This window comes from Myotis nattereri (genome assembly GCF_964212035.1).
Source record: "Myotis nattereri genome assembly, chromosome: 19".
NCBI lineage: Eukaryota > Metazoa > Chordata > Mammalia > Chiroptera > Vespertilionidae > Myotis > Myotis nattereri.
In genome coordinates this window covers 27,273,011-27,287,570 of record NC_138095.1, presented here as the reverse complement: position 1 = coordinate 27,287,570, position 14,560 = coordinate 27,273,011, and the positions used below count along the sequence as shown (strand labels likewise).

The 14,560-nt window shown below is 61.5% G+C and overlaps 1 protein-coding gene across 1 annotated transcript; it reads left to right on the top strand.

Annotated features, from left to right (window-relative positions):
- Window positions 1-441: 441 nt before the first annotated feature.
- MIF (macrophage migration inhibitory factor) lies at window positions 442-1,714 on the top strand. The gene is made up of 4 exons (XM_081113907.1): window positions 442-789; window positions 849-1,132; window positions 1,283-1,455; window positions 1,555-1,714. Coding segments are annotated over exons 1-4 (525 nt in total). The 5' UTR covers window positions 442-788; the 3' UTR covers window positions 1,622-1,714.
- Window positions 1,715-14,560: the final 12,846 nt, after the last annotated feature.

The window sequence follows — 14,560 nt, the reverse complement described above, 5'->3', positions numbered from 1 at the left end:
AACACAACATGCTCCCTAGCACCTGAGGCCCCCCCAGTACAGCGCCCAGACAGGGAGCCCTGAGCGGGAGTGGGGGCCAGGGCCCGCTTCAGCTGCAGTCCTCTTCCTGCGTCTCACCGCGATCTTCATTCACCCATTCATTGACTCCGCCCCTATGCGTGTGTGCCTGGCTGCGCTCACTGCAGGCTCTCCGAGAGCCCTGGCCCAGGGGACCTGAGGTTTGGGGGTGGGCCCCAGGCCTGGTTGCTGACTGCCTTTCGCCCAAGGAGCTCTGCGGGGCCTCGCCTCCTGCTCCCTGCTCCGCCCTGGGCACCTGCCAGCATCCTCGCCCACCCCAAGTACATGGCACCGGCGGGGACCCTGCAGCGACCCCTAGCGCGCGCTCACAGGCAGGACTGTGGTCCCTGGGGACTTGCGGCCGGAGACTCGGCCACACGTGGGCTCAGTGCGGGCCAGGGAAGAAGGTGGGACTTCTCTGCTGGGCCGGCTTTGCGCCCCGGAGGGCAGCGGCCATCTCTCCGTTAGCTGCGGTCTCCCCAGCTCCCGCGCACAGGTCACTGAGCGCACCCCAGTGACTGAGGGGCAGGCAGGTTCCGGGGCTGCGCGGAGGTAAGCGCGGTCAGAGGTCTGCGCAGCAGGACGAGCGGGGACCACCTCGGACTCCCGCAGGCGGCCGGGTCCCAGCGACCACAGGGCCCGCAAGAGCCGCGGACTCACCCGGCGGGGCCTCCGTCTCGCTGGCGTCAGGGGGCGGAGCCTCAGACGCACAGGGGCGGGGCCTCCGTCTCAGTGACTCCAGGGGGCGGAGCCTCTGCGCGGTGCGTCAGGGGGCGGGGCCTCCGTCTCAGTGACTCCAGGGGGCGGAGCCTCTGCGCGGGGCGTCAGGGGCGGGGCCTCTGTTTCTGTGACGTCAAGGGGCGGGGCTTCAGGCGCACTGGGGCGGAACCCGGCGCAGTCACGTAGCTCCGGTTCAGCCGCGCGCGCGTTAGTCCCGGTGTCCAGTGCTCGCCGCCTCGCCGCGATCATGCCGATGTTCGTGGTGAACACCAACGTGCCCCGCGCCTCGGTGCCGGACGGGCTCCTCTCCGAGCTCACCCAGCAGCTGGCGCAGGCCACGGGCAAGCCGGCCCAGGTGTGTGGGGAGCGAACAGGAAGAGGGGGTGCCCGCCGGCCGCGAAGGGCCCGGGCTGGGGCGGGGGGAGGCGACTCCGGGTGGGGAAGGGACGGGGTCGCCCGGGGCTGGCAGAGGCGCTGGGGTCTCTGACCGCGCCCTGCCCCGCAGTACATCGCAGTGCACGTGGTCCCGGACCAGCTCATGACTTTCGGCGGCTCCAGCGAGCCCTGCGCGCTCTGCAGCCTGCACAGCATCGGCAAGATCGGCGGCCCGCAGAACCGCTCCTACAGCAAGCTGCTGTGCGGCCTCCTGGCCGAGCGCCTGCGCGTCAGCCCCGACAGGTGCGGGGCCACCGGGGCGGGGGGCGGGGGGCGCCCGGGGCGGGGGGGCGGGGGGCGCCGGGCACGCAGCCCGCTCAGCACGGCTTCCGCCCCCCGCAGGATCTACATCAACTACTACGACATGAACGCGGCCAACGTGGGCTGGAACGGCTCCACCTTCGCCTGAGGGCCCCGCCGCCCGACCCTTCAGCCCCAGACCCCGCCGCCCGCTCCCAGCGCCCCCACCTCCTGGTCGGGGAAATAAACGGTTTGGAAACCACGGCTGCCTCGACTTTCTTGGCTTGTGGCGACTTTGGTGCTGGGCGGGGGACAGTGACGGGGAACCAAGGCTCAGAGAGGTGCTGCCCTCAGAATCGCCGCCGGGTGCCTTTTGACCAGCCCCCACCCCCACCCCCCACCCCCCGCCTAGCAGGAGGGCAGTCTGGGTTGGCATCCTGCCTGGGTCCACAGACCCGGGAATCAAACTTGAATGGGAGCCTCTCAGGTCCTATTAAAGACGCTTGTGGAGTCGGTTCCGGTTCCGTTCCTGCCCGCGGGGGCAGGGCCACCACGTGGGCCAGGACTGGGCGGGAAGGGGGCCGGGGCTCAATGTGGCTGGGCTTTCCTGGCCCAAGGTCACCCCCAATAGAGCGACCGTGGGCAATTTCAGCGCCTGGACCTGGACCACGGGGGCCTTGGCTGCCCTGCGGCTCATCCTTCCCGCGGGCGCGCTGCTGCCCAGGCCAGTTGCCTGGGCCAGAAGGCCTCCCCCTGCAGCGTGAGCCTCCATGTACCCTGGCAGCAGACGCCAAGCCAGGCCCAGCCACTGGCACTGGCCATGGCGCTCGTGGGCGGGGGCCAGCTCAGCCTTTCCCTGGGGGATCTAACTATGCCCCCTGCACAGAGCGGACTCCTCGGGCCGCTGAAGGAACACCATTCCTGGGGACTTGGCAGAGGTGGGGCCTCCCCTCCGACCCCGGTGGCCTGAGCCTTGAGACTGGGGGCTCCCCGCTCTCCCTCAAGCCTCTATGCAAGAACCTCCTCGACAGAAGACGATTTTAAAGTTCCTCGGAATTTGAGCGAATTTGCTTAGGGGAGCCGAGGAGCTCTAGGGAGAAGGGGAATTGCCGGGAGCCTGTGACCTCTGACTCGGGAGTGAGGGACAGGCCTGCCTCTGAGCCACAGGAGCGAGGAGGGCTGCCGGTGCCCCTGGCGACACGGCCTGCATCCCGCGGGCAGGAGCAGGAATCTCCGGGGCCCAGGGCTTCGGACTGTGGCGCTTTTCACCTGGATCCACCCTCGGATGGCCCCGGGTGGGAAGGGTTTACTTCCAGAAAAGCGGTGAGAAGGGAGAATCAGCTCAAAGTCAAGAAGGGTGTGACCCAGCTGTGGGGGCTGGCTCCTCTTCCTCTCCTCTCCCGTCTCCTCAGACTCATTCTGTCCTCCACAAAAGGCCACGTGCCCTCACGTCTGTCTGTCTGTCTGTCCTTGTTGGGGCCTGGCAGCCTTGCTCCTCGCCCTGCGGGCCTGCGCCTTCTGCTTGTCCCCCATCTGCCCACCGAGTGCCACGCCAGGTCCTTCTGGGGAGCCCTTCCTGGGGCCGCCCCGTGCATGGCATCAGCGCCCCCCCACCCCCCACCCCCGCTTCGGCCCCGGCTTTGTGGCCGCTCTCCCTCCCTGTGCCCTGGGCCTCCCGCCTCGCCGGGCATGCAGTCTACACAGACCCACTGCCCTGGCCTTGGCCTCCGCGGAGACCCCTGCCTCCACCCAACTCCCCTCACTCTTCTGCTCCGCTCCCTCTCCGGCCTCAGCGACCCCCGTCTGTGAAATGAAGGTATTCACCAGATGTCCCTCCCACATGGCTCAGCATGACAGGAAATTTCCCAGCCTCAGAGCATGGCGGGCGGGCGGGGGAGGACCAGGAGGGCTGCGCCTGTACTCAGGTCTTGATAAATTGTGAAACCCCTCCTGGGCGGGAGGGAGTGTGGGGGGTGCCGGAGGCCGGCTCCCGCCGTGGGGAGGAGCTGGAGGTGGGTGAGGGAGGAGGCCCAAGTGGGGCTCAAGGTCCTTGTGGGTTTGCAGCGGGAACCTTCACTGTGGACCTGGTCCCTCCAAGGGGCCCCCCAGTCACAGAAGCTGGTGAGCCGGGCCGAGGGCCAGCTCCCCCGCTGCAGTGCCAAGGGGCCCTCCGCTCCCTGGGGGAGGCCAGCCTGTTGGTAAATGTTTCCCTCCACGTCCCGCGTGGATCAGGGTTCAGGACCTGGAATAGGAGCTGCACACAAATGAAAGAGAAGAGACAAGAGATAATTTGGGAATATTGGGGGCCCAGGCGGGCAAGTCCAACTCAAGGGGAAGAATTTCCACTGGTGCTCAGGCCTCACCAAGCTGTTATTGATCTGGGATACACCCATAGCATAGCCTTTAGGCGGGCGACCCCCGGCAACAGGCAGACTAGCCCATCAGCAAGGATTTACATAATAATGAATGGGGGAGTTGCTTCAGCTACCACTGTCTGGACAAACCGGTGGTGCCCAGCTCCGACCTTTGCTAGGGCTTCAAAGGTACCCAGCCTTGCGGGGGCGGGGGGGGGGGGGGTCTCTGTCTACGCTTATCAGCTGGTGAAGACAACAGGTGGTCTTCCACACCAGCCAATCCCAGCAGCGGAAGTTCCAGTATTTCTGGGCTGCCCATGTCTTCCGTGACTCCTCGCCTCCTGGTCAACTCTGTGGCCCGCCCGCAACCGTGTTTCTGCAAAGCCCTCACCTGCCAGCCCAGCCCAGCAGCTGCAAAGCCAGGTCCCTGCCCTGGAGTCTCCCAGGGAGAATTCCAGAACCCGGGCGGGAGCGGGGTGTGTGTGAAGGAACGTAACACAAACCCACGCCACTCGCTGCACTTCCCCTCATTCCTGGGTTTGAAACCCACATAAAAGAGACAAAAATGGCCAGTTTTCAGAAATTGGCTCTGTCCCCTCTCCTAGAGCCTCGGCCCCAGTCTGGGGCCAGGAGGGTCTGGACTCCGTATTCTCATGGGTCTGGAGACCCTAAAACGTCCAGACAGGGCTCTGAATCCAAAAATTACAAAAGAGAGGTCCCGTCCTGGCCCCCGAGGCCATGTCCCTGAGGCTCTTCAAGGCATTCTGAGGGTCCCTTCCTGCCTCCTGCCTCCTGGGGAGCCCTCTCTCAAATCCTAGAGGCATTTTATGCAAACACGTGCAACCCCGCCCCCCGCTCCGCCCGATTGTAGCGTATTCCATGTGAGTTCTGCATTTGCTTTTTTACTTGCAAGTCGGACTCAGTGCCTGAAGAGTCTCCCCTCTCCCTCAGGAGGCGGGGCCTCCATCCCGTTTACCCAGCCCCTCGGGAACCCCGAGTCTGTCTCCAGCCTTCATGGCTTAAAGCAGCCACGCATGCTTGGGGGGGATACCTGTGGGACAGGTTCCTAGAAGTGGAATTCCTTGGTCAAAGGTCATGATGCAGTTTTGTGTTGTTTTTTATCCTCACCTGAGGATATTATTCCATTGATTTTTAGAGAGAGTGGAAGACGGGGGGTGAGAGAGAGAGGAACATCCATGTGAGAGAAAACACACGGATTGGATGCCTCCTGCACGAGCCCGAGGCCCCGGGCCAGGGAGGAGCCAGCAACCGAGGTACGTGCCCTTGACCAGAATCGAACCCGGGACCCTTCAGTCCGCAGGCTGACGCTCTATCCACTGAGCCACACCGGCCAGGGCTGGTGATGCCGTTCTAATACGGCCAGATGTCCCCGTCAGTGTGGGTGTGTGGGGGCGTCTGTGGCCACTTGCAGCGGTGCACGGAGGCCCGCTCCCCCAGGTTGTGACGTCGGCTGCCTGATGGGGAAATGCTTTTCTCTCAGGCAAAAGCTTTACTTTCCATTTCTCTCTTCGTGTGGGAGCAGCCTTCCCTTTTCCTGCGTCCGGGACCAAGTCAAATCCTCGAGCCCATTGCCCAGGGGGATGTTCGCTTAAAGCTCTTGATATAGCAGAGGACTTAGCGCTCTCCTCTCCCGTGAGTTGCAAATATTTCCCTCAGTGTGTCATCCGGCTTGGGCCTGTGTGGGCAGGAGACACCCCCTCACCTCCGCCATATCTGTGCACCCTTGGGCCGCCCGCTCCACCATCAAACTGCTTCCCATGGTTTCCTCCAGGAGGTCATGTGACTGTGTTTTGACAATGAGGCTTCTCTCTGCCTGGAATTCCTGTGTCAGGCCTGAGTTGTGGCTCCATGTTTTTATTGTAGATGCCACCCACCTGTCCCCTCACCATCTGTTACATCATCCACCTGACCCCACAGATAAAAGCCACTTTTATATCAAATCCCCTTTTGTACTTGGGTCAACTTCTGAGCTCTTGATTCTCTTCCCCTGATGGTTTCGCTCAATTTCGTTTGTAACAGACAAGCTTGTTTGCAGACTGCCCAGCCCGGAGGGGGGTTGGGGGGGTTGGGGGGACGGGGGGGGGGGGGCAGGGGCCTATCCTTATGCCATTTGGGGGCCTTCCCTCGCAGGCTTTGTCCCTGCCCCATCGCAGGCGCCCCCTCCTCCCGATGCTCCCTCCTGCCCTCGGGTCCCCCCCTGCCTGCCTCCCCACCTGCCAACTGTCAGCCCTTCTGGCCTTGCTCTCCTGAAGGGACTTGCCCGCTGGGTCCCAGGCAGCCTGCAGGCCCAGGGCCGCCGTGTCGGGGGTGAGGCGTCACGTGCCCCGGCAAGGCCAGGCCGTCAGCGGGGAAAACGCTGCAGCAAACTCTACAGTTTTCAACCTGGCTGCTGAGTCAGGCCCTCCTGGTGCCAGCCTCCTCCCTGGCAGCGGGCTCCCCCCCAACCCCCCCAGTCACCTTGCTGTGGAGGCAAAGCCCACGGCAGCTGTCCCACACGGGACCCTCAGAGATGGTGCGAATTTCAGTTTCTCTACAGAAGAGAAAACCCGACTCGGCCGGTGATCTCCTCACACCCCTTCAGTTTCTGATCATTCAGAGGACAGAATTCTCGCTTATAAAATAAGCCCCCGTCTTTCTATTAAAGAGGAGTGAGAGGACCCTCCGGGTTTAACTCCTTGGCCTGTTCTCTACATACCCAGATGCCGATTCTGACATTGAATCTGGAGGGAAAGGGCACGAGGGCCAGGCACCTGCCAACGGGCACGTGGCTTCGGAGAAGAGCACGAATGAGTCGGACCCGGCGTGACTCGCAGGTGACGTGGCTCTGGAGGGCTTTGCTTGAGGGAAAACAAGAGGCAGCAGCCAGGCAAGGGGAGGTGGGGGGGCCTTCCCCACCCTCTCCATGCAGACAGGGCGACTGACAGCAGGCAGACGGGGCAGGAAGGCCTGGCGACCGGAGGGGCGACTCCAGGTCTCCGGACCCCATCGTCCAGAGGGCTCTTCCTCTAACACCGAGGCCTGAGTGAGCGCTCTGGGCTAGGAAGCCCGTTTCCGGGAACGCGTCGCTCAGGGCGCGAGTCTCAGTGAGCCCAGCCTTCACCACCCCGCCAGCCACAAGCAGAGACGAGGCGGAGCCCGGACACACACACACACACACACACACACACACACCAGGCCGCCAGGGCAGAGGACCCTCTTTGCGTTGATGTGGAGGATGCGGGTGATCACGAATGGATGAACCGGCCCCAGAAGGACGCGGGAGTGACTTTATACAAATTCCAAGTTTATGCCCAGGCGGGACCCCGGCCGCCTGTCTGTCCCAGACACGCCAATCAGAGGGCATTTCGGGTCGATGCCGTGGTATCGCGTGTCTACAGATACCGTACCGAATGTGACTTCAGACACTCAAGGGAGTGAAGATAGGGGGCGGCGGGAGGGACGGGCCTGGAGCAAGTCCGAGCTAGGCAGAGGCTACGGAGAAAGCGCAGGCTGCGGGGCCCGGGGAACTAAGGGATGGAGAGAGCACATCGCACACTGAGGGCTGTGCCATGGTGACGCCCTCTCCCCAGGCTCCTGAGGACTCATCCATCTCTCAGCTGCCCCATCCGGTACCCGGATGCAGTTTACTCAAGAACCAGGAGGGCCGAGATGAGCCAGAACATCTTCTTGAAGAAGCCATGGGGGAGGGGGGAAGACTTGCTTTTCCGATGTCAGATTTGTTATCAAGCTCACACTAAAGGCCAAGTGAGCTCAGGACAGGGGCAGACAAAGGCCAATGGGAAGACAGGAAACCCCAGAAGCAGACACACCCCTCCCCGCGCCACCCCCCCCCCCCCACTCACACACAGGCAGTGAGATGAGAGGGGAGGCACCAAAGTCTGTGAAGACAGCCCTGCCGGTGGGGGTGCTGGGCAGCAGGCCACCCCTTGGGGGACAAGCAAACTGGATTCTTATTTCCATCCTCACGGAAACCCGTTCTTTGGGAATGAAAGCACATATTGGTAAAGGGCTCACAGCCAGAACATACTGGCAAAAGCCTCCTGCGTGTGGTAATAAGCAGCCTCGTGAGAAATTGGCAAAGCGCTTGGGAAGCCACTGCACACGGGGAATGTCCAAATGGAAAAGACGGCCACCCCAGCAGGAACCAGGGAAATGCAATTAAAGCCCCACACAGCGGTGCCGCCGCCCGCCAACCAGCGGCTCTGACTGACGTGTCCACGGAACCGCTCCTCGGCACACGCCCTAAGCGAGTTCGAATCGGAGCCACCGCATGTCCATCAGGAGTAGAACGGACCAATCAATTGCGGTTCATTCGTGGCACGGATACCGCGCAGCCGTGACACGAACAAGCTACGCGTACACGCGTCACCGCGGTGAACCCCACAAGCCTCCCCTGTGGAGTGAAAGATGCAACATCCGGGAGCCAGCGGGCACAGCACAGGACGCCCAGAGCAACGCAGAGCAGCCCGACAAGGCACCCCAAGCCAGGCTCCCCGATCCGCAGGCGCCCGCAGCTCCCGCGTGCCGGAGGGACCAGGACAGGGGCCCGGGGACCAGCATCCCCCCTGGTTGTCCCAAGGGCAGAGAAACCGACCCCGAGGTGGCAGGAGCGAAGCAGAAGGGGAGCAGTGAGCTGCACAGAGGGGGCCAGGCGACCTTGGCACCGGTTCAGAGCCGTCCCCGGGCCACGGGCAGGAAACACCGGCGCCCTCCAAACTACCGAGACCAATCGGGTCCAGCTCGCGGCTGCCAGGCCTCGCTGCTGGGAGCACAGGCGGACAGCACAGACCAACGGCTCCTTCGGGACTCACGTCCATCAGGGAGCTCTCCCCTGGCATCTTGTAGCCAAGCCTGTTCCAGAACCAACAGCATGTGAAGGGCTGGTGGTCACCAAAAGGACACACCCAGCCCGGCACCAGGGGAGGGAGCCCCGCATCTGCTCTCTTAGCGACAAGGCAGCCGCCTCCCGCGCCTGGACACAGCGAGGAATCTGGGAGAGTTAACAGTAACAACCGAATGCAGCGTCCGGAGGACACGATTCCACTGATTTCAAGGTCAAAAGCAGGGCCCGCCCCCCCCCCGCTACAGTGTTCAGAGTCCAGGCCTCGCTGATGAACGGTGACGGAAGCCCGGAAGTGGTTTTCCTTCCGTCAGGACGGCGGTCCCGCTGCGGCTGGGGAGGCCGGGATCGGTGGGGGGCGGCCGGGACCGGTGGGGAGCGGCAGGGTGTTTTTCCCTCTGTTCTCACAAGTAGCCGAGTTTTGTCTGCTACACCGCGTGCGCGTTTCTGTGCTGTCCTTCACAATACCGGGGGGACGTGCACGCACGGACAAAGGGGAGCCCACCGCTAGCATACTGCACAGAGGTGCAGCCCCACCCCCAGACCTCGAACAAACCGCCCCGCTCCAGCCAACGGCCAGAGCCGCCCTCACGCGGCCGCCCTCTCCCCAGGGCCGGCCCCGCGTCTCCTGCCTCTGGTGCTCCTGCTCGGGCTGGGACAGTAAGAAGCTAGGAAAACCCCTGGGCAAGTGGAATGGGGAAACTGAGGCAAGAAAATCCAACAAGGCCCAAAGTCTGGGCACTTGCAGCAGCTTGTGAGGTGCAAGACCTCATCTCCCCCAACCAAGGGCACGTGAGAGCAAGTGGTTTCTACCCTCCTCCCTGGCCGACCCACCCCGGCCTGGGAGCACAGAGAACAAAGACCCCATTGATGCCATTGGTGCCAGCGAAACCCAAGGACAGATGAAATTGGGGAACAACAACAAAACCATTAAAGCCAGACCGACCTAAGCAAAGTAAAACAGAGCAAGGAGGCCCACCCTCCCTCGGCACGCCCCCTGGCACAGTGTCACACCCAGGGTGCACCTGGGGCCGGCCCACGCACCAAGAGGCTGCCAGTCCACTCCCGTCAGGGCACGTGCCCGGCTGCGGCTCGGCCATGCCGCTTTCCGGGCATGAGCTTATTTCTAAGGGTCCCCACGAGACTTGCACCCGGGGGAGCGGTGGGCGGGGGCAGCTGGGCCCGGCTCACCCTCTGAGCCTGTCTCCCGGGGACTGAAGCAGCCCCACTCCGCTCGCTTTCCCCCTGACGTTCCTGAGTCAGAGCAGAGGCCTGCCTGCTGATTCTTCCTTGGCGTCAATGTTCCCATCTGGACTCCTGTTGCCAAGTCTCTCCTACGCCAGGTCCGGAGCCCACACCCTGCGGCGGCTCTGGCGACCTCCGGTCTGTTTGCCGGGCCGCCACGCAGGCCTTGCCTGAGCTGGTCAGGGCAGCATGTGGTCCCTTTTCGTCCCCAGGACCCTTCAGAGAATGTGCCGTTCTCCTGGGTTAAATAGAAAAACCACTCAATGGCATCACTGCACGCCCAGAACCGGCGAGGCTGAGCCGGGCTGGTGCTGGGAGCTGCCTGTCCCCGGCAGCAGGCCGACATGGGAGATCCAGGAGGAACTGGAATGGTTTCATGCCACGGTCTTCCTCTGAGGACAGAAGCCGTGGAAAAGGAGAGGGACCAGCTACGGAGAGGAAAGTCCTTAAGAGGCCGCGAGGTGTCAGGAGACAGGCGGGGCAGAGGCGGATGGCGGAGGCTGACAGCAGAGGCTGACGGACCGGCTGCACAGACCATCTCGGGGGACGGGAAGCTGCCGCGGGAGAGGGAGGGCAAGGCTGAGGGCAAGGCCCCTGGCCAGGGAGCCAGGGAGCCCAGAACACTTTTGAGGGGTTGGCCCCTCGTGCTGCAGCCAGGGACGCGGTAAGAACCAGGAGCCGTCCCGTGAGCCTGGCAGCGCTCAGAAGCTAGAGAGAATCTGGGAAAAGGGAAGAATGGAAGATCAGCATGGATATGCAGCTCATTTGGGGGGGCACTTAGGGCAGCACAGCTACTGGGGGTGAGGGTCCAGGGATCGCATGGGCCCTGAGGCCGTATGCCTGAGGCCTCAAGACCCGCTGAGCCCCAGAGGGGAGCAGGGCCAGGCCAGAGGGGAGGGGCTGCCAGGACCTCGGCCCAGCCCACGGCACCCCTTTGGAGAGGAGCCTGGGACTGATTCTACAGCAGGGGCTTGTGAGGAACCCGGAATCGAGCGCTTTTTCTTTCTCTTGCCGTGAGAGACCCCCAGAGACAAAATCCAGAGGGACAGGTCAGAACAAGTAAGGGTCTGGGCCAGAAAGCAAAGATCAAAGGCGGGAATTTCCCGGAAGCCAGTCCCATGGCCGGCCCTGCGTGCTGTGAAGAAAAGGGATGAGACCAGTGAGGAGCCGCACAGCACAGCCAGCAGGGGCTCGCGGCCGCATCACTGGGAGCGCCAGGCCCTCCCACCGGAGCCATGCAGCTGCAGACACAAATGCCACCCCAGGCCCGGGCACCCGATGGAGGGGAGGCTGGGAGGGTGGCCAGTGAGCGTCCTGAGAACCAGCGGGCACAGCCGCCGTCCTGGGCCTCTGTTGGGGAACCTGCTGCAGGCGGGTCGGCCAGCGCTGCCCCCTGGCAGGGGCCCCACTTGGTCGCTGTGTCACCAGGCAGAGCTGAACGCTGGGCGCACAGAGGAAAACGGAAATGACGAAGCTTCGGGCATACTGGAAGGTATCACAGGCGAGACCCAAGGCCGGAGCCGCCCCCAGAGCAGGTGGTGCCCGTCTGTGAGGAGGCAGGATGGGCACGGAGGTGCCCAGAGAGGAGGAGGAATGTCAAGGTGGCTCCCCGCCCCCAAACCTGCTCACACAGGCCTGAGGCTGCCCCTCCCTCGGGCCCGGTGCCGGCTGGCCGATCACTCCCTTCCCTGCCAGCTCTCCTGCCAGCTCTCCTGCCAGCTCCAGGCATTCTCTGCAGGGTCTGGAGGCAGCAGGAAGAGGGGTGTTCGCGGGGAGGCTGAGCCCTGGGTCTGGGTTCATCGCGGCCCTCAGGCTGCCCCAGGGGTCCCCGGGATGGGCGGGGCTATGAGCCTGGCAGCATGGGCCTCAGCCTATTGACTGTGGGTCTTTGACAAGGGGAGCCCGCGACGGGTTCCAACGCTGAGAGGCGGACAAGGACCCCACTCCAGAGCGACCCAGCCCCCCGGGCCCACTGGGTGGGGTGGGCGTGGAGCCTGGGAGCGGATGTAAACACTGCAGAATCTGACAGGTGGCTGGGCTCTCTGGGAATGCTTTGGATGTTAATATTTTGATCTTAAGATTTTGCCCTTTTTATTTCTTTGAACTTTAACCTAAAAGGGCAAGGGAATTTAATTTTTTTGAATTTCAGAGGGAGGGCCCCGCATGCCCCACCCTGCCCAGGCCTCCTCCTCCTCCTCCTCCTCCTCCTCCTCCTCCTCCTCCTCCTCCGGCTGCAGCTTTGGCTTCGCTCCCCTGACTCAGTCGGGTCCCCAGAGCGCCTCGCGTTTCCCTTCTTCAAGTGAAGCCTGAACGATCATGTCAGGTGGGCCAGCATTGTGTTTGTGAAAGGCTCATGCTGCACGTGTTGGAGAGACAATACGGTCAGAGTGGAGGCGGCGGGAAGCAGGAGGAGGCAAGGAGGGCCCCAGGTCTCTTCGGGGGACACCAGCCGGGAAGCAGGCAGGCCCGAGCACCCGGCCGGCTCGCTGGCCCAGAGACGGAGCGAGCCCCTGGCTTTGCAGCGCCCGCTCAGGTGGACCCCTCGCCCCTCACCGCCTGGCCTGGCCCGGCCCCACCCCGGCTGCCCGGCCTCCCACAGGCACTACCTTATCCTGGCCCGGGTCCCCTCTGGCCCTCCGCCCCGTGAGGCAGGGTGGTAAGACGCGAGGGAAACCTGTTGGCAAGTGGAATAGGGAACCTGAGACAGTGAAGCAGTGTGCGGCCGCCTGGTGAGCCCTCTTCCCTGACCAAGGACACCTAGTCCGAGGTTTGCACTCGTCCCGTCTGTGCCAGCCACGCCAGGGACAGACGAATGAAGGGCAGGAAGCTCATTCTGGCACAGCCGCACGAAACGAATGGATGCGGGCTCATCCTCCCCGTGAGACCCCCTAAACGCCCAGCCTTTTTTTTTTTTTTAAGCAAAACCAATCTTTTGCTAATCCATTTTTTCTGTAAAGAGTGAAGATTTATTTTCTAGGAACCAGCTGATACCTAAAGAAAACAGACAACTTCAAGGAGAACTAGCTGATACCCAAAGAAAGCTCTCTATGACAGAGGCTTTACTGCAGGCTGGAAAGGAAGAATCAAAGAAATACATTGATTTAACCATCTCTCTGCAGCAGAGCTTGCAGGAAGTAATGAAGCAAAAGAGTGATCTAGGAAAATCAATGGCCAGATTTCAGGAACCCTTAAGCATGCCAAAAAGGAATTTCCATGAAGAGCTCAGTTTGCCCAGAGTTTTAAAACCAAGTCTTGCCGAAACCGGTTTGGCTCAGTGGATAGAGCGTCAGCCTGCGGACTGAAAGGTCCCAGGTTCGATTCCGGTCAAGGGCATGTACCTGGGTTGCGGGCACATCCCCGGTGGAGGATGTGCAGGAGGCGGCTGATCGATGTTTCTCTCTCATCGATGTTTCTAACTCTCTATCCCTCTCCCTTCCTCTCTGTAAAAAATCAATAAAAATATATTAAAAAAACAACAACACCAAGTCTTAATAGAAATGGGAATGGAGACTAGAAGGTTAATACAGGAGACGGAGGAGCTTACAGCACTTTAAAATGTAATTGCCCTGAAGAAAATACAGATCAGCTGGAGGAAGAATTCAAAGTACTTCAAAAGAAATGTGAAGAAATGACGCCTAGAGCAGAGTGGTGGAAACAAGAAGGAATTAATAGTCAGAAGACACATGGAAATAAATAGGGCAAAACACCTTGAAGAAGAACAGCGTCTAGACAGGATTGGAGAATGTGCAAGACCCGACATAGCATATCGATTAGAACAAATCAGGCAATTTTACCAGTCCTAAGGAGCCGCTAACAGAAATCAGCACCAAACTTCTCCTCCTTTCTAAAACAGCAAGGCAGACGACTAAGCACTCCTAATAAGAGGCCCTTCCTGGAGACACCTTGTGTTAGAAATCTTAATAATAGGTTTGTATGCAATAGGAAACTGGCTGATTTCTACTTTAAGAACCTTCTTTATGAATTCAATAAACTTTTACTACCACACACACACACACAAACAGATTTTCTAATACATTAGATAATACAACTTTTATACAGCTAACAGTTGTGTTGATAATAAGTGTCTTGGGACATAAGGTATAAAAATGAACACAGATCAGAAAAGTGCAGGGGGAAGACCACTGCCGAAGAGTCGTCTCCAAGAACTTGGGCATTTTCCACGGCAAGGCTGCCGCTGTGGGGTCATCGCTATGTGGTTTGATTATCTGAAGCCTTTCATTAAGATACTAGAGGCCCGGTGCACAAAAATTTGTGCCCTCGGGGGGGAGAGGGGGTCCCTCAGCCCGGCCTGTGCCCTCTCGAAGTCTGGGACCCCTTGGGAGATAATGCCCTGCTGGCTTAGGCCTGCTCCCGGGTGGCAGAGGGCAGGCCCAATCCCTAGGTGCAGCCCCTAGTCGGGCTCAGAGCAGGGCCGATTGAGGAGTTGGGGTGCCGCCCCCTGTCATGCACAGAGCAGGGCGGATCTGGAGGTTTTATTCTGGGCCAGCTTTAGCTCTGATGCCACCCCCAGTCACATTCAGGGTACGGCCGATTGGGGGGTTGGGGCACCGCCCCCTGTCACACTCAAGGCAGGAAGTTGCGGTGCCACCCCCTGTCACGCACAGAGCAGAGCGGATCAGGGGGTTGG